The sequence below is a fragment of the Armigeres subalbatus genome, chromosome 3, assembly GCF_024139115.2.
Source record: "Armigeres subalbatus isolate Guangzhou_Male chromosome 3, GZ_Asu_2, whole genome shotgun sequence".
Classification (NCBI taxonomy): Eukaryota; Metazoa; Arthropoda; class Insecta; order Diptera; family Culicidae; genus Armigeres; species Armigeres subalbatus.
Window position 1 is genome coordinate 62306591 of NC_085141.1, and position 24824 is coordinate 62331414.

Consider the following 24824-nt stretch of genomic DNA (forward strand, 5'->3'; position numbering starts at 1 on the left):
ACTAAATGTTCATTCGACCAGATGTACCTTCGACCAAATGTCCTTTCGACTAAATGTCATTCGACCAAACGTCAATCGACCAAACGTCCTTTCGAATATTACATATAAATTTTACAAACATATAAAAATAAATAATTAACACAACAATCAGCAAATTAAAATAAATGACGAGCTCTCTGTGCCTCGAGAGAAACGTCCAATGCGTTGAGAAACGTTCAATAGCGACTGTGACGAGGTTTCCTTATAGGGCACTGCACGGAAGAATCTCTTTCTCTTTCGTTCTTCATGAAATTTGACGTTTACTGGCCTTGTTGTTTTCTAATTTCTTTGCAGCGAAAAAGAGACAAAGCAGTCCGTGCAGTGCCCTATAGGATTTTGGTCCATCAATAAAATCCCCGCAAATGTGCGTTGCGTTTTGTTTTTGTCTACAGCAGACAAGCCGTTGTACACATAGCTCTCTTTGGTGTAGGATTCAGATCCTATTTGGGCACCCTGAATTAATTTGTGTCATGTGGCACCAGCAATATAAAGTCTGTGTCAGGGAATTTCTCTATTTATAATATTTATTGGCCCAAACACAGAACATTAAGGAATGTATGAAAACAATTCCATTCAAACATTTGTCACTTCGGAGTAAAATAAAATAAACCGTAACACAACCTTCAACCAACGGGAACGAACTTTTTATGGATGGTCTAGTACAGCGGTTCTCAACCTGGGGTACATGTACCCCTGGGGGTACCTTCGCCGGGCACAGGGGGTACCTCGGATAAAAATGTGTAATGGCGGATTTTAATCAAATCTTATTGGTACAGTTTTGATATACCGCCATCGAGGGTGACAATGGGTCTGGGGGGTGAGAATGGGTCATCGCTCTCACCGGCAGCATGAAGGTCGTAGAGCAAAATCGTTCAAAAAGGTCTCTTATATTTTAGTCTTCTTGCCCTCAGACACACTCAATCCATTCTACAAGCATTCTAAGTAGTTGAAACAGTGACCCATTCTCACCCCCATTCAATCCATTGTCACCCCCGATGACGGTACGTATTTTTTTTTAATTTAAACATTTTGTCTTAAATATAATATTATGCATGGCGATCAGTAACTCAAAGACTATAGAATACTTTCCTCCACAACCGGCACAGTGAATTAAGGGCTGTGGAAGAAAAGATCAAAAGGACAGAACGACGGATGAACAAATTTTAAAAATCTTCTATGTAATCTACTTATCTTGTGCCTAATCTATGTGCCTGATCGAAACCAAATGTTGAATGATATGTTAGTGGCTACACGTTCGGAAGCCTCCATTTTACAGGCTTCGAAAGCCTCCTTAACAGCTCGGAAGATTCCTTTCAAGAGGTTCGGAAACCTACTTTTAATAGGCCCGGAAGCCTCCTTTCAAGAGGCCCGGAAGCCTCCTTTCAAGAGGCCCGGAAGCCTCCTTTCAAGAGGCCCGGAAGCCTCCTTTCAAGAGGCCCGGAAGCCTCCTTTCAAGAGGCCCGGAAGCCTCCTTCAAAGAGGCCCGGAAGCCTCCTTTCAAGAGGCCCGGAAGCCTCCTTTCAAGAGGCCCGGAAGCCTCCTTTCAAGAGGCCCGGAAGCCTCCTTTCAAGAGGCCCGGAAGCCTCCTTTCAAGAGGCCCGGAAGCCTCCTTTCAAGAGGCCCGGAAGCCTCCTTTCAAGAGGCCAGGAAAGCCTCCTTTCAAGAGGCCCGGAAGCCTCCTTTCAAGAGGCCAGAAGCCTCCTTTCAAGAGGCCCGGAAGCCTCCTTTCAAGAGGCCCGGAAGCCTCCTTTCAAGAGGCCAGAAGCCTCCTTTCAAGAGGCCCAGAAGCCTCCTTTCAAGAGGCCCAGGCCTCCTTTCAAGAGGCCCGAAGCCTCCTTTCAAGAGGCCCGGAAGCCTCCTTTCAAGAGGCCCGGAAGCCTCCTTTCAAGAGGCCCGGAAGCCTCCTTTCAAGAGGCCCGAAGCCTCCTTTCAAGAGGCCCAGAGCCTCCTTTCAAGAGGCCCGGAAGCCTCCTTTCAAGAGGGCCAGGAAGCCTCCTTTCAAGAGGCCCGGAAGCCTCCTTTCAAGAGGCCCAGGAAGCCTCCTTTCAAGAGGCTCAGAAGCCTCCTTTCAAGAGGCCAGAAGCCTCCTTTCAAGAGGCCAGGAAGCCTCCTTTCAAGAGGCCAGGAAGCCTCCTTTCAAGAGGCCAGGAAGCCTCCTTTCAAGAGGCCAGAAGCCTCCTTTCAAGAGGCCCGGAAGCCTCCTTTCAAGAGGCCCGGAAGCCTCCTTTCAAGAGGCCCGGAAGCCTCCTTTCAAGAGGCCCGAAGCCTCCTTTCAAGAGGCCCGGAAGCCTCCTTTCAAGAGGCCCGGAAGCCTCCTTTCAAGAGGCCTGAAGCCTCCTTTCAAGAGGCCCGAAGCCTCCTTTCAAGAGGCCCGGAAGCCTCCTTTCAAGAGGCCAGGAAGCCTCCTTTCAAGAGGCCCGAAGCCTCCTTTCAAGAGGCCCGGAAGCCTCCTTTCAAGAGGCCCGGAAGCCTCCTTTCAAGAGGCCCGGAAGCCTCCTTTCAAGAGGCCCAGAAGCCTCCTTTCAAGAGGCCCGGAAGCCTCCTTTCAAGAGGCCCAGAAGCCTCCTTTCAAGAGGCCAGAAGCCTCCTTTCAAGAGGCCTGGAAGCCTCCTTTCAAGAGGCCCGGAAGCCTCCTTTCAAGAGGCCGAAGCCTCCTTTCAAGAGGCCCGGAAGCCTCCTTTCAAGAGGCCCGGAAGCCTCCTTTCAAGAGGCCGGAAGCCTCCTTCAAGAGGCCCGGAAGGCTCCTTTCAAGAGGCCCGGAAGGCTCCTTTCAAGGGGCCCGGAAGGCCTCCTTTCAAGAGGCCCGGAAGGCCTCCTTTCAAGAGGCCCGAAACCCTCCTTGAAAGAGGCCCGAAAGCCTCCTTTCAAGAGGCCCGGGCCTCCTTTCAAGAGGCCAGGAAGCCTCCTTTCAAGAGGCCCGGAAGCCTCCTTTCAAGAGGCCCGGAAGCCTCCTTTCAAGAGGCCAGAAGCCTCCTTTCAAGAGGCCCGAAGCCTCCTTTCAAGAGGACCAGAAGCCTCCTTTCAAGAGGACCGGAAGCCTCCTTTCAAGAGCCCGAAGCCTCCGTTCAAGAGGACCGGAAGCCTCCTTTCAAGAAGACCGGAAGCCTCCATTCAAGAGGCCAGAAGCCTCCTTTCAAGAGGCCCGGAAGCCTCCTTTCAAGAGGCCCGGAAGCCTCCTTTCAAGAGGCCCGGAAGCCTCCTTTCAAGAGGCCTGAAGCCTCCTTTCAAGAGGCCCAGGAAGCCTCCTTTCAAGAGGCCAGAAGCCTCCTTTCAAGAGGCCCGGAAGCCTCCTTTCAAGAGGCCCGGAAGCCTCCTTTCAAAGGCCCGAAGCCTCCTTTCAAGAGGCCCGGAAGCCTCCTTTCAAAGGCCCTGGAAGCCTCCTTTCAAGAGGCCCGGAAGCCTCCTTTCAAGAGGCCCGGAAGCCTCCTTTCAAGAGGCCCAGAAGCCTCCTTTCAGGAGGCCTGGAAGCCTCCTTTCAAGAGGCCTGGAAGCCTTCTTTCAAGAGGCCCGGAAGCCTCCTTTCAAGAGGCCCGGAAGCCTCCTTTCAAGAGGCCCGGAAGCCTCCTTTCAAGAGGCCCGGAAGCAATCCTTTCAAGAGGCCCGGAAGCCTCCTTTTAAGAGGCCCGGAAGCCTCCTTTCAAGAGGCCCGGAAGCCTCCTTTCAAGAGGCCCGGAAGCCTCCTTTCAAGAGGCCCGGAAGCCTCCTTTCAAGAGGCCCGGAAGCCTCCTTTCAAGAGGCCCGGAAGCAATCCTTTCAAGAGGCCCGGAAGCCTCCTTTCAAGAGGCCCGGAAGCCTCCTTTCAAGTCGCCCGGAAGCCTCCTTTCAAGAGGCCCTGAAGCCTCCTTTCAAGAGGCCCGGAAGCCTCCTTTCAAGAGGCCCGGAAGCCTCCTTTCAAGAGGCCCGGAAGCCTCCTTTCAAGAGGCCCGGAAGCCTCCTTTCAAGAGTCTCGGAAGCCTCCTTTCAAGAGGCCCGGAAGCCTCCTTTCAAGAGGCCCGGAAGCCTCCTTTCAAGAGGCCCGGAAGCCTCCTTTCAAGAGGCTCGGAAGCCTCCTTTCAAGAGGCCCGGAAGCCTCCTTTCAAGAGGCCCGGAAGCCTCCTTTAAGAGACCCGGAGCCTCCTTTCAAGAGGCCTGGAAGCCTCCTTTCAAGAGGCCCGGAAGCCTCCTTTCAAGAGGCCCGGAAGCCTCCTTTCAAGAGGCCCGGAAGCCTCCTTTCAAGAGGCCCGGAAGCCTCCTTTCAAGAGGCCCGGAAGCCTCCTTTCAAGAGGCCTGGAAGCATCCTTTCAAGAGGCCCGGAAGCCCTTCTTTAAAGAGGCCAGGAAGCCTCCTTTCAAGAGGCCCAGAAGCCTCCTTTCAAGAGGCCCAGAAGCCTACTTTAAAAAGGCCCGGAAGCCTCCCCTCAATTAGACCATAAGATGTCCGTTGAATTAATAAAATAAATAAATAAATAAATAAAGAGGCCCGGAAGCCTCCTTTCAAGAGACGACGAAGCATATTTTCAAGATGCTTAGAAGCCTCCTTTCAAGAGGCCCAAAACTATTTTTTCAACAAGCCCGGATGCCTTCTTTCAAGAGTCTCGGAAACCTCTTTTCAAGAGAGCCGGAAGCCTCCTTTCATGAGGCTCTGAAGCCTCTCTTCAAGGGGCTCCGAATATATCTTTCTAGAGGCTTGGAAGCTAACATTCAAGAGGCTTAGAGGTGGTCTTCCAAGATACTTAGAAGCCTCGTTTTAAGTGGCTCGAAAGCCGCCTTTCAAGAAGCTTGGAAGCTTCTCTCCAAGTGTTCGATATAATTAATGAAAATTTCAGCCAACCAACAACCAACAGCCAACTAATATTTTCTGTTCCATTTTACATATAGCTCATGAGGTACACTTATTTTCGTTTACAGCAAGAACCAAATAGGGGGTACTTCAATTGATGCAAAAGTACGAAGGGGTACCTCACAAGAAAAAGGTTGAGAACCGCTGGTCTAGGATCATCCACAAAAATTTCGTCAATTTGATTGGAGGTAAATTGTTGTGGAGGACGATTACTTCCTAATCTAACTTAACTTACGCAATCTCAAACAAATCAACCCTACAATGATGGAACATCGAGCATTGCTTCCGGCAGCGGTAATGATAACGAAAGACGGTAAACTAAAAATAATTTCTGACGCATCACACAGAGATGCCAGAAAACAGAAAAGAAACGCCACACTTGGTGACAGAATTTAAAATTACTTTACTTACAACCCAACAACAACAGAACCCACTGTCAAACCCCACCACATCGTAGGCAGATATCACATCTCGCAGATGGCCTGGGGAGGGATCGTCAAGCCCTTGAACAAAGTACCTGCTGCTCACAATGAACATCATCGACCAAGTTAAAAATTATGGTTTGGACTTGGTTGGTTAAATAAAATCCATATTTGGAGTGAGTGGTATATGTTCAGAGGGGCTGTAGAACCTAATCGGATCAGGAAAAACCCCTTTCTGGGTTGGATGGTAGTTGAAAAATTCAACGTTGGTGGTGGTTTGGAGACACTTCTGGACATAGTTGCGTTAAGAAATCCAACCCTGAAGTGGGTTGGTCGATGGTTGGAATCGCCATCAGAACAAGAGGGTCAAGAAAAAAATCCAACTCTGACTGAACTAGGCAGATAGTCATCAAGGACATTTTGCCCTATTAACAATTTTAACGAAACGAATATTTAGTTGCCGATATCCTTCGATTAATTTTCATTCAGCAAATACGTCAGATGGGTACCAATATTTGGAATACGCATCCTCGTTTTAACACACGTAGGACCCAGTGGAAAAAGGAATGTAGGAATCGGACCACATGGAGTTTATCTGAATAAAACAGGAAAGTTTAAGTCAAGTCTACAAAAAATCTATACTATCAACCAATTTTTAGAACAAAATAGCTCTACGGATCTTGGATAACATTTCGATTCTGGAAGTAGTTCCTGAAGGCATCCACTGGAAGAAGCATAATCTTATCAAAACAAATAATATGAGAATGATATGTCCTTACTGCTGTAAAGCATTAAGGTTCCCCCAGACACACGCGACGCGACTGTTGCCGTCGCTTGGCCACTGCGGTTCTGTCGCTGTCTGTGGAAGCGTAAATGGATTATGGAACATTGCATGCAACGACCCAGCAATATAGTTGCGGTGACAAGTTGTTGTAATAGAGGTAATAAACTATAGAGGACGATTGTCGCTGCGGATCCCTTTGTTATCGTCCCCAAACATGTTGGGTACCTATCTGTCAAAACGTACTGATTTTTCCTTTGTTGACATTTAGTGCCCTATCTTCGCCAGCAAAAGATGTTTCGCCAGTGACGACAGCGACAAGCTTCCTCTATAGTTTATTACCTCTATTGTTGTTGCCGTCGCGGCGATGAAATCACTTAGGTCTGGGGGAGTCTTTAAGCTTCTGCAAGTTCCTCGAAGTGGCCAAAAATAGAACTAACCCAATCCGTGTACCAAACATACCATGTTAATTATATCGATTGCGATTGCGTGGATCCACTATTGGTAATTACAATTATAAATTATTCTTCCCAACAAATAGAGGAACTGTTCCGTTTCCATCTCACTGAACATATATTTATCTCATCGCAAAACAACAGCCAAACCAGCACCAATCTCGTCCCTTCCTTTTGCTAACATGCTGAAAAAAATTACAAAAATAAATAACAAATCAAAAACCTTTTTATTGCTTTGTTTTTGATGGAATGGAAATGGGAGCTATGAGATGAAGATCCGAACCGTTCCCCTACATATTTCTTTTTTCAGGTAAACAACAACAAAATTTGTATTTTTTAATTAGTGGTAACGAAAGAGTCGTTTGGCCCTGACATGACGTGTAAAATATTGGATACTTTTAAGCATGCACATTAAAAATGGAAAGCAAATCACAAGCTCTTTTGTTGATTTTCTGTGCAGTTTCGCTAGTGCTGATAGACAGTAGCAACTAACTAAAAACAGTAGCAGGCATCATTAATGCTGATACCCTTAAAAATCGTACAAGTGATCGCAGATTGATGCAACAGCACAGCGCGACGCAACAACTTATGAGTTTATGCGTATGTGAAGGTATTTCATCTTCCATGTATTCATCTGACCTCCTCCCAACCCACCCATTTTAACTCCCACAGTACGGCTAGGTATTTGTGTGAAGCACTGCACAACTTCATCGACTTCCACCACTGACTGGTACCGAACAAATGAAACAAAACAAAACTTGCGCAAAGAATGAACACTCTCTACACATTTACGCAGCATGCACTGCACATATGCATTGCCTATATATGAACGTACGATGTGTGTTGGTTGTTTTCGTTACTGCCTTTGCATCCTCGATCGCTTGATCGCGCGGGTCCTGTGTCCATGTCCACAGATTCTAGAACCGAGAGTGTGATGTGCGATCGAGTCGAGAGGCGAAACAAAAAAACCTAGAGCTGAAAATGCGCCTGTGTGTGATGTGTAAGGAAAATAATGATCAGAAAACATCACATTCACAACATTCAGTCAGCAGGACAGAACGCAATGAACGATCGTTCGTTGGTTTGTGTTTGAATTGCACAGCGCGCGCTGCCTCCCAGCAATTGAATGCGTCGTTCATCTCGCCCAGTCAGTTGTGTTGCTGCTTTGCGAACGTTTGGACGTGATTTAGAATTTCCTCCTCTCGCGCAGGGTTCGTTTCGTTCGTTCGGGACAAACAAACAGCTAGCGATCGGACTGCACAGAGTGCGGCGGACGGGCCCGATTAGGTATCCTACACACTTTTGTTCGAGTTTGGTGCTTTTTTTCTTGTGCTGCCTTTTGGGTTCGGTTTCGTTAGGACCTCGTGCGCGCCAGTGTGTGAGACCGCGATCAAGTGCTTTCCTGGCCTAGACTAGACTGCCACCGGAAAGAAGCCTAGAAAGTTATTGATTTGGAAAGTGATCGCCGTGTTTGGGGAGAAGCAAAACGTAATCACGCTTTGAATGATTAGAGCTTGAGGACGGGTGCAAAGTAACAGAAGAGAGTTTGGTGATTTTTTCATGGAGTAGTGCTTGCATGTGAATGATAGAAGAACACTCCTACGACTCAATTGGTTAGTGCATCGTGAGTGCAATTGGTTCATTGAGATCAATTGAGATCACCCAGTCTGAAGAAGGGAACGGTATCAGCAATTGCGTAAAACAACAACATCGACTAAAGTGAGTAGTGCAGCAATAACAATTTAGTGCAATTGTCTTGACAGTGCATGTGTATCGTTGCAAAGAAGAATTTAATGCGTGAAAAATGAATTTTCATCAATTTATGAAAAGCCCAGATTAAGAAGATTGCACGACGAAAACAATTTGCTATATTTTTCTCGCAAGTTTACTGCTAAGTGGTGATCTCCGCCCCCAAAAACCAAGTGTGTTCAAAGGTGCAAATACTCAACATTAGCAAGCAAGTGAACCAGCTACTGAACCCGAAAGTGACACAATGGCAATTCCGTTTCTGCAACCGGAAGAGGACGACAGCGCCCGGCACGGTAGTAATGGGGGGCCCCCGAATGGAGGTGCCCATGCCGGTGCCGGTGCCGCTGGGAGTAGCCATGGCAACGCTGCTGCTGGTAGTAGTGCTGGAGTTGGTGCGATTGGCGGTGGTGGAGCCGCAGCCGGTGCAAGCGCTGCCGTCGTGGTTGGTGCTACCGGTCCGCTGCCAATTCCAAGCTCACCGGCCCCCATCAGCAGTGGGACATCGACCGCAGTGCAGACGCCCCTCATCGGACCGATGAACAGCGATCAGTTGGTGCAACTGTTCTACGAGGCATTGTATCGCTACTCGAGAGGAGGTGAGTTTGTTTTTTTTTCAAATTGGATTAGTTTATGGGATTTTGATTTGTCATTGCGTTTGATTTAGGAGTGAAGAGAACTGTGGGAATATGTAAAAGATCTTCTAGACGTGTTCCATTAATTTAAATATGTAAGGGATAAATTGAGAGTTGTCTGTCTATGTTGCATTGCATTCGTTACAAAAATTGAAAATGGCTTAGCCAATTCTTAACATTATTGTTTTATGTTATTTTTAATGATTTGATGAGCACTGATTATTATCAAGATATTTGATGTATAATTGTATCTATCTATTAGACGAGTAATATATACTTTTTATTGTTATTTCACTACTTGGTAGTGAGATTAAATCATATTTAGTTTAGTTTAGTTTAGTTTAGTTTAGTTTATTGAGAATAATCACGTGAACCTTTTACATTAAATGCTTAGGTGAGGTCAAGGAAGCAACCATGTTGAACTATGGAAATTTAAACTAAAGTAAATATAGTGGATACAGAAATACATACTAAATACATAATACATACATACTAAATACATTCTAAACAGTTAGAAAGGATTTTTTAAACGTATTTAAGGTAGGTTTCAGTCGCGTTTCGAGGGGAAGGTTATTCCAGAGGCAGATGCCATGTATCAATACGCTTCGTCTCAGTTGCGATGAATGGGGAGGCACGATAAATGAGCGGCTGCGTTGCATTTGGCCTTGCTGCAAATGTTGCATGATGTACTCCGGAAGGCTATGATAGTACCCCTTGTAAATGTAGCAGCAGATTCGGTGGTGGTAATATTCAGGAAGATCACAACCAAAGATACTGTTTCTTACGGCTACGGTAGTATCTCTGGATCGTAACCGGTGCACGAAACGGATGACCGATTTGAAGCATCGGTGAAGTCGGTTTTTCAATGCTGCGCTCAATCCGGGGAAATATATTACATCGCCGTATGTGAAGAACGGTGCCACTACAGCCTGCGCAAGCTTTTGACGAGTTGCAAGTGATAGAACTGAAGAAAATCTTCGGAGCGTTCGTAATGTCCCATAAACTCTCGCTATCACATCGTTCACTTGGTAACTCCATGTCAGATGTCTGTCCATGTGAAGGCCGAGATTCTTAACACTTTCTACAGGTACTATTACTTCATTACAAAAGGTGATGTTGTATTGAGTGTTGCTTGGGCCTCCACGGGTGAAGATGATCGCTTGCGTCTTCTTGGGATTTGGGGCTAGAGTGTTAGTAGTTGCCCAGTGTTCGATTGCCTTAAGGTCGGTGTTGATCTTTGCAATCAGATAATCTAGTTGGTCAGCTGGACCTGTGACATAGATCTGGAGATCGTCGGTATTTATAGAAATTTGGTTTTTCTTTTTTATTTCTTAAATCATGCTCAAAATCTCAGATATTTTAGGATTCTCTTAGTAATCCAAGCATTTTATTTTCCTAGTTTTCAGAACCATTTACAAACGGAAAATACTGGTACCCTTTTTTTTCCAATAAATGTATCTTCTTCAAAGTCTAAGATGCTTTTCGATGTAACCACTCTTTTAGGATTTCAGGGACCTTTTTCAAACTAAAATTATGACGGAAATTGCTGTCAAATTACCGTCTTCGCCGTTCGGGTGCCTGATTTATAGTTGGATGGGAACTTTTCATATTAAACTTGGTTTTCTTCGGAATATTAATTAGCAATCCATTTGCATCCAACAAATGCAAAACAGTATATTTTAGGTAGATTCTCGTATTCTTGAAATGGGTTTCGTAGTTTTAGGACCCTTCTAAAGTTCTTTACAAATTTTCATTCTACTTTCCAAGATTTCACTTTCCATTTCAAGATGAATAGCACGGTTGGAGCGTTTTTTCTCGCCAATCTCGCATAAAGTCCTGGAGACCTATATGTAACCAATATATAACGTATCGATTTCCTATATTTTTTTGTGCTCGTTCGGCCTATTTCCTCATTGGCATTGGCATTTGCATTGAGCATTTCGCACAAATTCGTAGGTGGTACAAGTCAAGACTATTGTATGAAAGTAGCATCACTTTCATCCGCTACCACAGATATTGATTAGATGGAAGCAATGCACTCTCCAATAATCGAGATCTGTCCTTGCCACGTCGTTGCGAATTCTGAGGAAGGGGAAGGGTGGTTAGTTGGACGCCTACTTACGAAAGATGCAGAGAACTCTACGTCCCTCTCATAGGTGACACGAGAGGTTTTGGGATTGTGTGGGAGGTTATAACAGTAGGAATCGTTTTGGTAGAACGTGAAACACAGAAAGAGACGTGCCAGGAATTGAATCCACGACCCCCTGCTTATAAGATAGAAGCGGTAGCCACTAGACCACCGAGCTCGTCCTCGTTCGGCATATTTTCTCATGAGAAAAAATTAGAAAAAACGGCTCCCTGCCTCTTTTAATTATAGGATCCTCTGCAAAGTCCTGGTGTTTCGTCAAAAATTAATATTTACAATAAGTATCGTAGGGCAATTCGCCGGATGTTGAACACCTAATTTCTTCGCCTATAGTTGAATGCACGTGCATTTCTTATGGGCGTTCAACAATAGGCAAGAATATTAGCCGTTCAACATCTGGCAGTTTCCCTTAATTATAGTTTTTTTTTTAACGCTCGATCCTTTCAATTCATTCGGAATTTTCTTCGGCTCCTCAGAGCATTTACAGCTTTTCATGATATTCTTTGGATCATTCTGCTACTAGAAATCAGGGTGTTCTACTTGCCTACCTCTCCCCGAAATTGGAATAGTATTTCCGTATTGCCAGCATGGAAGATTTGATTGGAATTCGAATCGTTGAATTCGAAACCTTAGAAATATATTGATTGTTTTTTTTTTGCTGCATAACATTGAAAGTCGGAGAAATATTCAGAGGAAAATTAAGTTTTTTTTTAGAAAAAATCTGAAAGAATTTCCCGAAGAAATTCGTAATTCAGATGAATTTGGCGATAAAATCTTCTGAATTTTCTTGGAACTTTTTTTTCAAATTTTCTATGTAAACTCTTTTGAGCTCCTCTGGAAAATTCTTAAGAAATTTGCTCAGGAAAGTTTTTCAAATTTACTAGCGCAACTGTTCCGAGTATATCAAAGGCGAATATCATCGGGACATTCTTGCAACTTTCCCAGAATTGTCTTGGAAAAATCTACACAATCTCTTCGACAGTATTTTATAATATATTTGGATTATGTGCATTTGATAGATGTTTTGTACAAATTTGACGACTAGAACGATTAAAAACGGAAGATATGCATTTTATGTAGGTCATCCGCTCTAACCGCAATCGATGATGTAGGGGAGATGCGGCCAATATGCGCCCCTAAGACAATTACTAAATTTAATAATGATTTCATCCGAAAACATACATTTTCGAATTGTTTATCAATAATCTAACATATCAGTCATTATATGGTCCAAAAATTGCCATGTTAAACCAGCAATATTGCAACAAAACAATTTTATTCCAAAATTGAGAATTTCAATCCAAAATGAACGATGCAGGGCAATATGTGCCACCGAAAAATAATAATCGAAATATTCCAATATTTTTTTCGGGAAATTTCCTAGGGAAATTCCTTAAAATTCACTTCGGTACATTCCTTCAAATTTGCTCGGGAAAATCTTTCGAATTTCCAGGAGAGATTGCTTTGAATTTCCTGCAGAGGTTTTCCCAAATTCTCTCGGAGTATTCTTTCAAATTTTCATTCATTCTAAATTCCTTCAAAACTCCTTTTTTTCGAATTTTTCCGGAAAATTTCTCTGAGTTTCCCCAAAAAATTCCACATGAAATTCCTCTAAATTTCCATTGCATTTTTTTTAATTTCCTCAATGAATGTTTCCAAAATTCTTCGGAAAGCTATTCCGAATTTCCTTGGGAAATTCTTCTAAATATTCTCGTAAAATTTTCCTTACTTATGGATCCTGTACACCTCCGGTGGTGCAAAGGGCCGACTTGAAAGATCTCCATCCTGAGCGTTGAACGGCTATCGCTTTAACCTGTTGCCAGGTTAGATTTCGGTCGACTTCTTTTATTTCTTTATTGAGGCTTCGCCGCCATGAGCCTCTGGGTCTGCCTCTGCTGCGATGTTCCTCTGGGTTCCAGTCTAATGCTTGTTTACAGATTTCGTTTCCGCCCCTTCGTAGAGTGTGGCCGACCCAGCCCCACTTCCGATCCCGAATTTCTGTTGCTATCGGCCTCTGGTGACAACGACGATGGAGCTCGTTGTTTGAGATCCAGTTGTGAGGCCACCAGGCCCGAATTATATACCGCAGGCATCTGTTAATGAACACCTGCAGCCGTTGAGTGTTCTCCACTGATACACACCACGTTTCGCTAGCGTATAACAGCACAGATTTCACGTTAGAGTTGAAAATTCGTATTTTGGTGCGTTCACTTATCTGCCTGCTTTTCCAGATATTTCTTAAACTCGCAAAGGCAGCTCTTGCTTTCTTGATCCGTGCGCCTATGTCGATCTTGGTACCACCGTCTGACGCCATTTGGCTACCAAGATATTGAAAGCTTTCAACATTCGAAGTCATTTAGGTGCTCCATGGTTATAGGCTGCCATAACAGCCCGCGGTTTGGTTCACGGTCAATCGCATCTACCAGAATCTCGTCGATTACGATGAGGAACAGTAACGGCGACGGTGCTAGAATAAATCCTTGCCTCACACCAGCTACGACCCGGATAGGGTCGGACAAGACCCCATTGTGCAGCACTCTACACGAGAAGGCCTCGTACTGTGCCTCGATGAGGCCGATGATTTTCTCAGGAACTCTTTTGCGTCTCAGGGCGCCCCACATATTCTCGTGATTGAGACGGTCGAAAGCTTTTTCGTAGTCAATGAATACCAAGTAAAGGGACTCTTGGAACTCGTTGACCTGCTCCAGAACTATGCGGAGCGTGACAATATGGTCCACACAGGATCTTCCGGCACGGAATCCGGCTTAATGCCGCCGGAGAGTCGCATCGATCATCTCCTGAATCCGGGCTAGGATAATTTTGCACAGAACTTTGAGAACGGTACACAGCAACATAATGCCTCGCCAGTTATCGCATACAGTCAGGTCACCCTTTTTGGGCACCTTCACTAAGATATCTTGCATCCAGTCGACCGGGAAAGTTGAGGTGTCCCAGATATTACGAAATAAACGATGCAGTAGTTGAGCGGATGTCATGGGGTCAGCTTTGAGCATCTCGGCTGATATGCGGTCGACCCCTGGGGCTTTATTCGATTTCATGCTTTGGATGGCTGTTTGAATCTCTAGCAGTGATGGAGCTTCGGTATTGACGCGTGTTATACGTCGGATCCTAGGCAGATCATGCCGAGGTGGTGATGGCCTGGCTGGCACTTGAAAAAGTTGGGTCGGTCAATAATTGACATGAGCGTTTTACTTCCTTCTCAAGAGCCGCGTATCGTTGGCGGGCTAAGACTTTGGCTCCTCTGGTTTTCGGTCGCTCTATCGCGGCTTTGGCTTCTCTTCGCTCCTCTATCTTTCTCCAGGTCTCATCGGTGATCCATTGTTTTCTCTGGGTGCGTAGTTCGCCCAGATTGTTCTCGCTGGTGGTGATGAAGGCATTCTTGATGGCGGTCCATTGGTCTTCCACGCTGCCACCTTCCGGAACATCTGCAGCACGCGTCTCCAGTTCTTCAACGAAGGACCGTTTCACCGTGGCATCTTCCAGTCGGCGTGTGTTGAATCGTCGTCCAACTCTTTCCTCCTGCCGACGAATCCTCGCAATGTGCAGGCGTATTTCGCCGATGAGGAGGTGATGATCAGATGCGATATCGGCACTACGTTTATTCCGTACATCAAGAAGGCTCCGTTTCCATTTTCGGCTGATGCAGATGTGGTCGATTTGATTTTCTGTAAAGCCGTCACGGGAGACCCACGTAACCTTGTGAACCGGTCGATGAGGGAAGAGCGATCCCCCGATCACCATGTCGTTATTACCACAAAATTCTGCGAACAGCTCTCCGTTTTCGCTCATTTCTCCGAGACCATGGCGTCCCATAATGCGCTCATGGTTCGAGTTGTCGGATCCGATCTTCGCATTGAAGTCGTCCAAATAGATCTTGATATCACCCTTCGGAATTCTATCTACGACGGCATTGAGTTGACTGTAGAAGTTCTCTTTGTCTTGCAGGTCGGCAGCATCGGTTGGCGCATAACATTGGATTATAATAAGGTTTCGGACCCGTGTTCTAAATCTGGCAACGATTATCCTTTCACTTATAAGTTCCCACATCATAAGCGCAGAGTGTGCCTGAGCGCTTAGTGGGAAGCCAACTCCTCGATGCCGGGGAGCGTGTTCACCTCGTAAACCAGAGTATAGCAGAACTTGTCCCGACGGCGTTCTGTGTTCTCCAAAGTTCGGCCAACGGACTTCACTCAGTCCCAGGATCTCAAGATTCTTGCGGCGTGCCTCATTGGCAAGTTGTGCCAATTTACCTTGCTGGGCTTGGGTTAAAACGTTCCATGTTCCTATTCGTGTCCGTTGTTTCGCGCTAAGAGTCGTCGCCGTAAAATCAGTCCGTATTCTTTCATTATCGGATTCTCGAACAAATTGATGTTTCGGGAACAGTAGGTTGTTGGCCCAAGGTTCCCTATCCACCGGGATGGGGCTGCCATCTTAGGTATAGCTTCCGGGGAATAGCATTTCATACTCAGCCGCTGGATGCCAGAACAGACGATGTTGGAGCCGCACCTCCTTGGTGAACAGACGCTCGGTCAGGCGGGTCAAATTTGTTTCCCACCCAACACCAGGACTAGGCTAGTGCGCTTTGAGCGGCACACTGTCGCTTTGATAGGGCCTGCTTGGGGACACATGCAGCTTTTTATAGAAGTTCAACAGAGCCCACTGTCGAACCCCACCACATCCTAGGCAGACCCCACAGGACGCACCCTCTCACTCTAGCTGATGTCAGAAGGACAACAGTGCCCAGGCTGCACTACCAGCGCAAGTACGCAACGCTTCTTCAAACTGTGCACTGTTGGATTGATTTTTTTTTCGAAATATGCTACATCCAATATTAACGACTTATCTTCCAGCGCGTCAGTAGAATCATAAGTACTAGAACGCTAGTGGCGCTGTAGTCAATTCAATTATTTTGCAAAATTATACTTCGACAAGCTTCAATTTGCCATAATTTATGCATCATGTTGTAGTGCATGTTTTGTTTCATCACCAACATCGGTTTGACACTTGTAGTACCGTTACTTTGGCTGCCAGGTCGAAGTAACCTACATGTTAGTCACGCTATCAGTAACGACATTAGCAATCTTATACTTTTGAATCAACTAGCGCGTCCCTTAATTATTTGTAGCTACTTTTCATTTTCCGAAATTAAAAATAAACATCATGAGAATCGTTTTGCTTTCCAATATAACATCTATCTATCTATTCAGAAATTATTGAAACTAACGCTTTTAATTTTAATTTGAGTTAGTTCGTAAGATAAGACGGAGGAAAGGCAATTAAAAATATATTAATAATAATTTGTTATTAGCATGTTATATAAGTAAAATGAAGTTCATAGCCTTAACTTTTCTCAATAAATAATCATTCTATTTTAAATGTATTCTTTTGATCAATATTCAGTACAGGACAAAATTTGAATAATGTTCCCTTCATCAGCATAGACATTATTATGCTCATATCAATTTTCATACATTTGTGTGCACCATGGACATTCGTCGTACTCCTTGTATACGGAGCTCCCTTGCTAAATATATTGGATTTCACGAAGGAAATCTTCCTAAATATTGTTTTGTCAAAATTGTCAAAAAATTGCCAAAGCCCATTTCATATTCGTTAATTCTGTCATATTATACTTTCATAAAAAAATGAATAATGTCTGTTTACATTATGGCAAATTGGCAAACGCTTATTAGCAGACGACAATTTCTGTTTACTTTAATGTAGCGCAAGTATTGTCGAGCAGTGTATTGTCCGCTAGCATATGTATTACATTTATTACATTTATTACATCTATTACAACCTAGATCTCACTTGATCGGACGAAGTTTGGGTTTTCCCATACAACTGCGCCCCACTCTAATATGTAAACATGAGACGTTTCCCATTCCATATGAAATATATGGAATATCTTCTATATAATAAAAATGAAATGGTCTGTGTTCGTATCCACATAACTCAAAAACGGCTGGTTGGATTCTATTCATTCCTTCAGCAGTTACATTCGTAGTAGTTTCCGACGGGTTTATATGATATTTTCTCAGTCGAAAATCAATAGTTAAGTTGAGTAAATAGAAAAAATCTAAAACACAGATTCGTTTTTTTGGGCTGTTTACAACGCTCATTTTCGCCTACTACGCAGGACAACGTCTGCCGGGTCGACTAGTATCATATATAAATATATGAAAAAACTGGATGTAGGCACCAGTTGTTAGGCTAGATGTACCAGTTGTGGTTATAGCATCAGTTGTCGCACTAGTGCTTTATATGCCAAATGGCCAATCAAATCACCGCAAACCAAGTTCATATCGTTAAAGCATATTCATATTATACGATAACACCTTTGATTTCCTCCAATACAAGCAAAGCATAATTGTAAAAATTGATTTTGCCTAATTTTTGACGTCCTTTGCACCAGTTGTTTCACTAGTGGTCCCTATTTGGCCAGTACCATAAGAAAAAAATGGGATTTGCCAAATAAGGATCAAAAATTAAGAATAGTGCCACAACTGGTGCATGCGTTCCTATTATGGATTAATCAATTTTGAGGATAATAACAAATTTTATTGTGGGCTTCACAGCAGTTATCAGGAGCAGGAAGTAAAACCTTTTGCTTGATATATAAAGTCCACCCAGATGCCTTTTACTTATTTTTTTTTTAATAGTGATTCTTATGTATGGCGACAATTGGTACACCCACCCTATGTATACCTAATCATCCATAAAAAAGGACATAAACCAAATAAATATTTGGATTAGAATGACAAGAAATCTGTCGAGATTAGGGATTTGTGTTGGGACAAAACTACCACCTGTGCAGTGCAGTTAAATTAGGAAAAAAAAACTCGTAAGAAATCGTCGTGCAATTTGCAGAAGAATCCTTCTGGATATTTCAACGAATTTTTTGTGGGAAATTCATAAAAACTGTCAAAAACGTCACTATGCAAATTGAGAAGACAGTCCCTTTGAACTTCAAAAGAATGCCCATTGATAGTTCCATGAATTTCTAGTGGAAGATTTTCCCGTGGGAAATTCAGAAGAAGCACCAAAACAGAATTTGTCGCCGAAATGCTCAGCCTGTCTTGTCTTGTTTTTCCGTCGAGGTTTTGTCAAATGGTCGGGGTTTTGCCAAATCGCACCAAGCGCCAATGAAAAATTAATAATTTTCTTGACCAAGTTTTCGTGTAGTAAGCCAATTGATCAAAAATCGAATCAGATATCTTTTCAGCTACATCTGATATGAATTCTTTTCCTTTTTCAATCTACGTACAAAACATTACAAGCCAGTCAAAAAAGCGCTTGGTGCGGTTTCACTGAACCCCGACCAAATATGACAAAAATATACGAACGGCCAGAATAAAATAAAATAAACTCCTTGAACAATATTCACAATCATTGATCACGTATTATAAAGGGTATGCGATAAGACACTTTTTCCTGACGAAACGAAATTTGAAATGTCTATGTTGATTCGAAACGAAACGAAACGAAAAATAGATTAACTTTCGAGACTTCGAAACGATACGAAATCAACGTCCATTCAATTCGAAATTTTTCGAAACGAAACGAAATTTTAATTTTTTTCCGCGGAATTTTTCTTGAATTGATTTTATATTATGTACACTCAAAATGATTTTCACTCAAGAGTTACATGAAAACATATGCGGACATTTTCCATCTAGTTTCGATTGTAGAAGTTAAATGATTTGTTAGTCATGGTACTCACCGTTCTCAATTCACTAAAAAATGTAATTATTTTGAAGTGAATTGCAATTTTAACAAATACATAGATTTAAAGTGAATTAGCAATTATATTTTGCGTGATATCGATATCGTGCTAACATGTTAGCGATAATAATTCTCGTCCACTAGAAGACCAAAAAACAGTAATGAAATATTAATTCCATACTAAATGACTTAGTTTTGTAAATTGCTCTCATGATGTTTCTGTACAGTTCTTCATTGGCGATTGGTGCAAAATATAAATACTTTCTGTCTGAGTACCCCACTCATGTATTTAGATTTCATTTTCTTAAAGTCAAATAACTGCTTTGCGACCAATAACATTATAGTAACAGATGAAGCAGTCTGTGATAAACCGCCGTGTTCCCGTTTACCATTGGCGAAAAGGTGATACCCCAGAATTTGTTGTCCCACTTTCAAAGGAATTCATCGTGGAGTAGATGCTCCCCAATCTGATCAATTTTATATCCTTTCAGCTTTATATCAGTAAGAATGTTTTTTTTTAGTTCGCCAGGCATGAAGAAATAATTTTCTCATACAAAAATTTGAAACAAAGGGATTTAATTTCCTTCCAGATTCAAGCTTTTTAGTCTTATATAGTCCCATAGTCTTATATACAATTAAGGCCTCTTACGGTGTCATTCAGAATGGCTACCCTGCGGCTCACCAACACAATCTTACAATTACCCACCTCCTCACTGCGAATAGCCCGATCACATTAGTTTTATTATAAAAAAACAAACCTGACCACCATTTCACAAGAAAAAGTATCAGAACTAAGTTTGAACCTAAACCTACTTATTGTGAAAATAATCGAATCATTTAGTGCACATTTGGCGTCGATTCATTGAAAATAAAACTAAGTGAAAAAATTTCCTCTTCCCACCGCGCATGCCAACGACGTCGTCGGTTGCTCGTCGTCGGCAGCGTCGTATTCAAGCAGTCATTGATCATTACCTATCGCAGCAGGCAGTGATGTCAACATGGAATTCTGTGAAATCTTAGTGAAAACATGTAAAGTATCGAAAAAATAATATATCTCTCTCCAACCTGTTATCTATGAACATAAACAGCTAGCATAATGCAAAAATAAAACATAAATATCAACGTAAATCAAAGTTAATCTGTTGATTTTCGGACACATTTCGTTAGTTTATGTCGTAGTTAAACCGTATTGAGTAATCCTGCGTACAACTCAGACTGAAATCGTTCACATTAATGCAATGTTTACGGTAGTCGGATGTTAACAAAACAAGTGGTTATTTTTGTCTGCCTTGTACATAGATTGGTACGTGTTGGTAGTCAAGTTTCTCCCGACTACTAATCTTAAGTTGATGATTTTTATGGTACAACCACAAAGAGATTGGAGTGCCACCGCAAGTCACCTTAACTCGACGAACCAAGCTATTGCCTGTTTATCCTTATATATGTGTTTGTGCATATGAGGCATGCACAAATTGTTGTCAAATTTTCATTCTCAATCGACTCCAATTGAGTGCAAGAAACAGCTGCTATGGACAGTATGAGCCGCTCACGCCATTACAGTCAATTTAGGATTAGGAGAGAAAATTATGTCGTTTTTGCGGTGTAGCTGCACCGGGTGTACACTTTCTGCACTGAAATTGTTCGTTTTTGGTTTTCGCTCTACACTCAAACCCCACTTTTTCGTGCACCGTACGGAAAGTGTAGCACGCATAAAATCGAGAGTGTAGCTTGTTCGAATGGTGGTGTTACCAATACAGCCGCATGCCACGTGCTTGTTGCTGTCAAAATCTGTTTTGTTTTGGCTTCGGTTTTGATGTATCGGGTGCGCGTTGGAGTTAGAATTTCTTTAATAAAGTGGGAATGGTAATTGCGTGTTTTAATTCTATTATAAGGATAATTAAAAACAGTGAAGGACATTTACTAATCGATTAGTTTATAAAAGTTAGGCGATGAATCAAGGTAAAAAAAATTGCTTACCAACCAGTTGTATTGTATACTAATTCATGTTCTTGCTATTAAATTTTATCTTTCGTTACCTTGACCATCGGTTTGAATATATTATTAGTCATGAAATTATTCTAATAAACAAGTTTTTTTGTGGAACTTGAAAATAGTTCCAAAATTTTGAACCAACATCAGAACTTGTTCTTCGAAGTATCTTTTGGAAAAATCAACTAGCTTGAGGTGAAGAATCATTCCATAAACTCTTTTGAATTCCAAGCTTTTGGTATTTGCAAAGGATTTTTACAACCTTTTCAGATTTTGAATATTCAGCTTTGATCTATTGAGATTTTGTTAATTTTTATTATCTTATAGAATCTAATGACTCAATAGCAATAATTACAGTCTTGCTTTGCTAGCTCACATTTTATTACATGGGCCACCTTTTAGTTGAGCCTTTGCTGGTTAATCCATGGAATTGAAAACGTAGTTGAGCATATTTAGCATAATTGAACATAATTTGTGAATTGTAATGTTTAAGTCGCAGTACATATGTTTAAATGGCTGACAGGTCACCTCTTAGAAATAAAATTCAATAGATGAGGCGATGTGTTATAGCCTATTCAGATTACGCCATTAATCTTAATAAATATCGTGTACAAGTGGAATTGAAAATTGAATGTATGTGGATGGGCATCAAGTTACTCTTTATCATATTTATTATAATAAATGGCGTAATTTTAAACGGCTATTAGCTCAATCAGCATATCACGAATAACAAGATTAGTTTAGAATCGAGCTTTTTGTATAAACTGAATGTATAAACTGATTCGAGCTTTTTTAATTCGTTTAATAAATATCTTTGCAAAGCAATATTTTATAGAACTGGAAAACTTTGGAAACCAATTTCATTTATAACACATTCTACTTTCCACTTAATTTGTGAGTGCTAAGAAAAATGTATGTCTCTTACGAACCGAAGTTCGCCGCATTGTTATATAATAGCAAATTAAAGATTAGTACAAACAAACGTTTCCCTAAGAATCCAACATTCTTCTCAAAAACCTGAAATGGCCCAAGAATTCCCAATGAAAACCCAAAAATCAATCTACTTGTAGTTTTGTATTGTTATTAATTGGAATATGCTTTTGCATATTTTATTGCATAATACTTCCATCAGAAACAAAGAAGTTCTTAATGAATCATTGGCCGTGAAATTTTGCAATATTTGATTCGTTTTGAAATATCATGCATCGTTTTCATGATCTGTCAGACAGTGAGTACTGTGTTCAGCTTTAGATAAATAATCGATGCAATTAAACAGAAAGTAAAAGTAAAATGTCTATAAGAGTGACACTATTCATACAATTTCAATTTAATCCCAACAAGAATGATTGGAATAACATACATATTTCAAAGCAGGCAGCAAGAACAAAAACAAATATGACAGAAGCATGGAAGATGACCGATGTCACACATACTTTCGCAATCTTATTGGGACTGCACTGAAAATGTTCGTTTATGTGGTGCAAAATTATGCACTTTCCGGTGTAGCTACACCACAAAAACGAAAACGACATTAGTTTGATACTCATTATTATGAAATTATAAGAGGAATGCTCTGCATCTCCGTGAGCGCCACGGGAAAGGAATCTTTGGTTTGTTGAAAAAGTAATTCATGTTAATTGTGTTTCAAATCAATCCAACGTAAAATCATGCACTTCGTTTGAAGTTTTCAAGAATCACGCCACGACATTGCCTCTTTGACAAAGTTGTACTGGTCGAATTCATATCTGATAATATTTACACTCTGAGCCTGACGTCTTAAATATTGAGTCGGATCGGATGACTTTTGAAAAAAAAAATGGTATAGAATAGTTAAAGATATTTTTCCTTTTCTTTTGGACATTTCTAACAAAATACCGAAGACGTATTTGAACCGGTGCCAGCGAAAGCGATACATGTCACATTGAACAAATTTTACAGGACACATTTTTCCAAAAACAAAATTCAAAGTTGCAACTTTCTGCAACTTCACTGTACCAACGTTATGACTGATGCACCTCTAAAGGTAGTAATAAGAAATATGCGAACTTTCTTGACAAATACCAAATCAAAATAGGGTTAACATCTGTTGCGCATACTCATAACCAACATAAGACCAGAAAAGTTTCATGAGTTCCATCCAAACATTTCTTTACATTACTGAATAAAAAGTGGTACTTCCCGTTTACATGCCACTAGGATGGATATACCGTCCTACTGGTTAGACTCTGAGACAGAGAGGTGTCACCAACATCCCTGAATATAACAAAAATCATGCTAATTTTTTTCAGTTTATCTTATATTTAGTCGACGGTGGATACAATCCGCTCAGAAGCTGAGAAAATTTTATATAAATAAAAATAAAAACAGCTTTACCTTATAAATTTAAACGCAGTATGAGAACAGAATAAGTAAGAGAACTCGTATACTATACTGCCGTAATCTGAAAAAGATAGGAAAAATAACACGGTGTGTAGTGCTTCCCCGAGTCACTTTAAGAAGCTTTCGAAAATCAGGTTTTTCGTTTTTCAAACGTATGCATATAAGGACTTGCATAAGGGATAAGCTCCAAACCACCGATACATGATTGCATTTAAAAACTAAATTTTCTACCTGCCAATGTGTCACACCAGCAGATTTATGTGAACATAAATTGAATGAACCGAAATTGTTAATAGAAAAAAATTAACATTAATTTTTGAAAACAGCTTTATGATTTTGTTCTGCGGCGCAGCCAAAAATTTTGATAATACACGACCGTACGAGACAGTATGGTTTAAGACTAAATTTGTTTCGAAATTCCGCGGAATTCCGTTAAATTTCGTTTTAAGCTAGTTTTTTCAGGCGAAATTTTTGTAATTTTACGAAACGAAACGAAATCAAGAAATCTGATTTCGCCATGCTCAAATTCCGCGAAATTCCGCGGAATTTCGTTTCGAACCTCCTGAAACGAAATTTTTCGAAATACCGCATATGCTTAATTATAATAACCTACTAACTTAATTGGCCAATGAACTAACTGGGTGGAAGCTTATAACTAGTGGTGAATATGAAAACGGTTTGTTATATATGAAACTCTATTATAGAAAAATAAACTGGAATAATTCCATCGGGGGTGACAATGTGTCAAATGAGTACTTAGAATGCTCGTAGGATGGATTGGATCGTCAGCCGAATTATTATTTTGCCGATGATTTGCGCGAAGTTTTAACGCAATGAAAACTATTTGTCTGTGTCCGTTTGGGGTGCTTCTCAAATTCTGCCAACCAAAACTTTGATTTTCGCCACGAGAAAACCTATGGTGCGTAAAAAAGGGTCTGCATTAAAGCGCAGCATACTACGATCTCCTGCCGAGATTGGTGAACATTTTGAGAAATAGCCAACATAGGTCACGGCGTGCTTGGAAGAACAATATTATCACACAAAAATGAGCAACACTAAAATTTTAACTAGTGAAAGTATTGCACGAAACCGTCGATACCGTTTTGCTTCGAATTGCCGGACGCTTCGAAATCCGGACACTTCTGTTTTTATTCGACTTTATTTACCATCTCGACAAGTTTTTCTTGGGTTATCAATGCAGGGAACGTTTCTTAGATTTGAAACCAATTTAACAAATGTAAGTAATCCGTGATCTGTGGTAAAAACTTGAAAATAAGACGTAAAAATTGAAGGCTTGTCATAATCAACGGTACATTTCGTTTTTCTTAGGATGCAGCTGAAGACTCAACATTAGAAAAACTAAGCTCATAATTTCTATAGTCTATCATTTGCAAGGGGTATTAGTGATTTATTAACACAGTATGATAGCAATCTTTGTCATGAATTAGAAAAATTACTTGGGAATTCATAGCTTTATAATTTTTATTACATTTTCTGTATGTCCGGACTTCGAGGCAAGTTTTTAGAATTGCTTCGATTTCCGGACATGCTGAAATGACGTTAAATAACTGTTTATCAATTAAGCTAATTGAGCACAGTTACAATTTCATTAGATTTGAGTTGCTACACCTCCAAAGGAACATTGCTTACTCTCAGCTTATCGATACA

General features: G+C 41.7%; 1 protein-coding gene across 1 annotated transcript in view; it reads left to right on the forward strand.

The window, feature by feature from the left end:
* The first annotated feature begins 7650 nt into the window (after positions 1–7650).
* LOC134227590 (cell death protein hid) overlaps positions 7651–24824 on the forward strand; it is a 254727-nt gene continuing 237553 nt past the window's right edge. Inside the window, exon 1 of the mRNA XM_062709178.1 lies at positions 7651–8860. Within this exon, the coding sequence (XP_062565162.1) occupies positions 8509–8860 (352 nt within the window). The 5' untranslated portion in view covers positions 7651–8508. The remainder of the gene's footprint in view (positions 8861–24824) is intronic.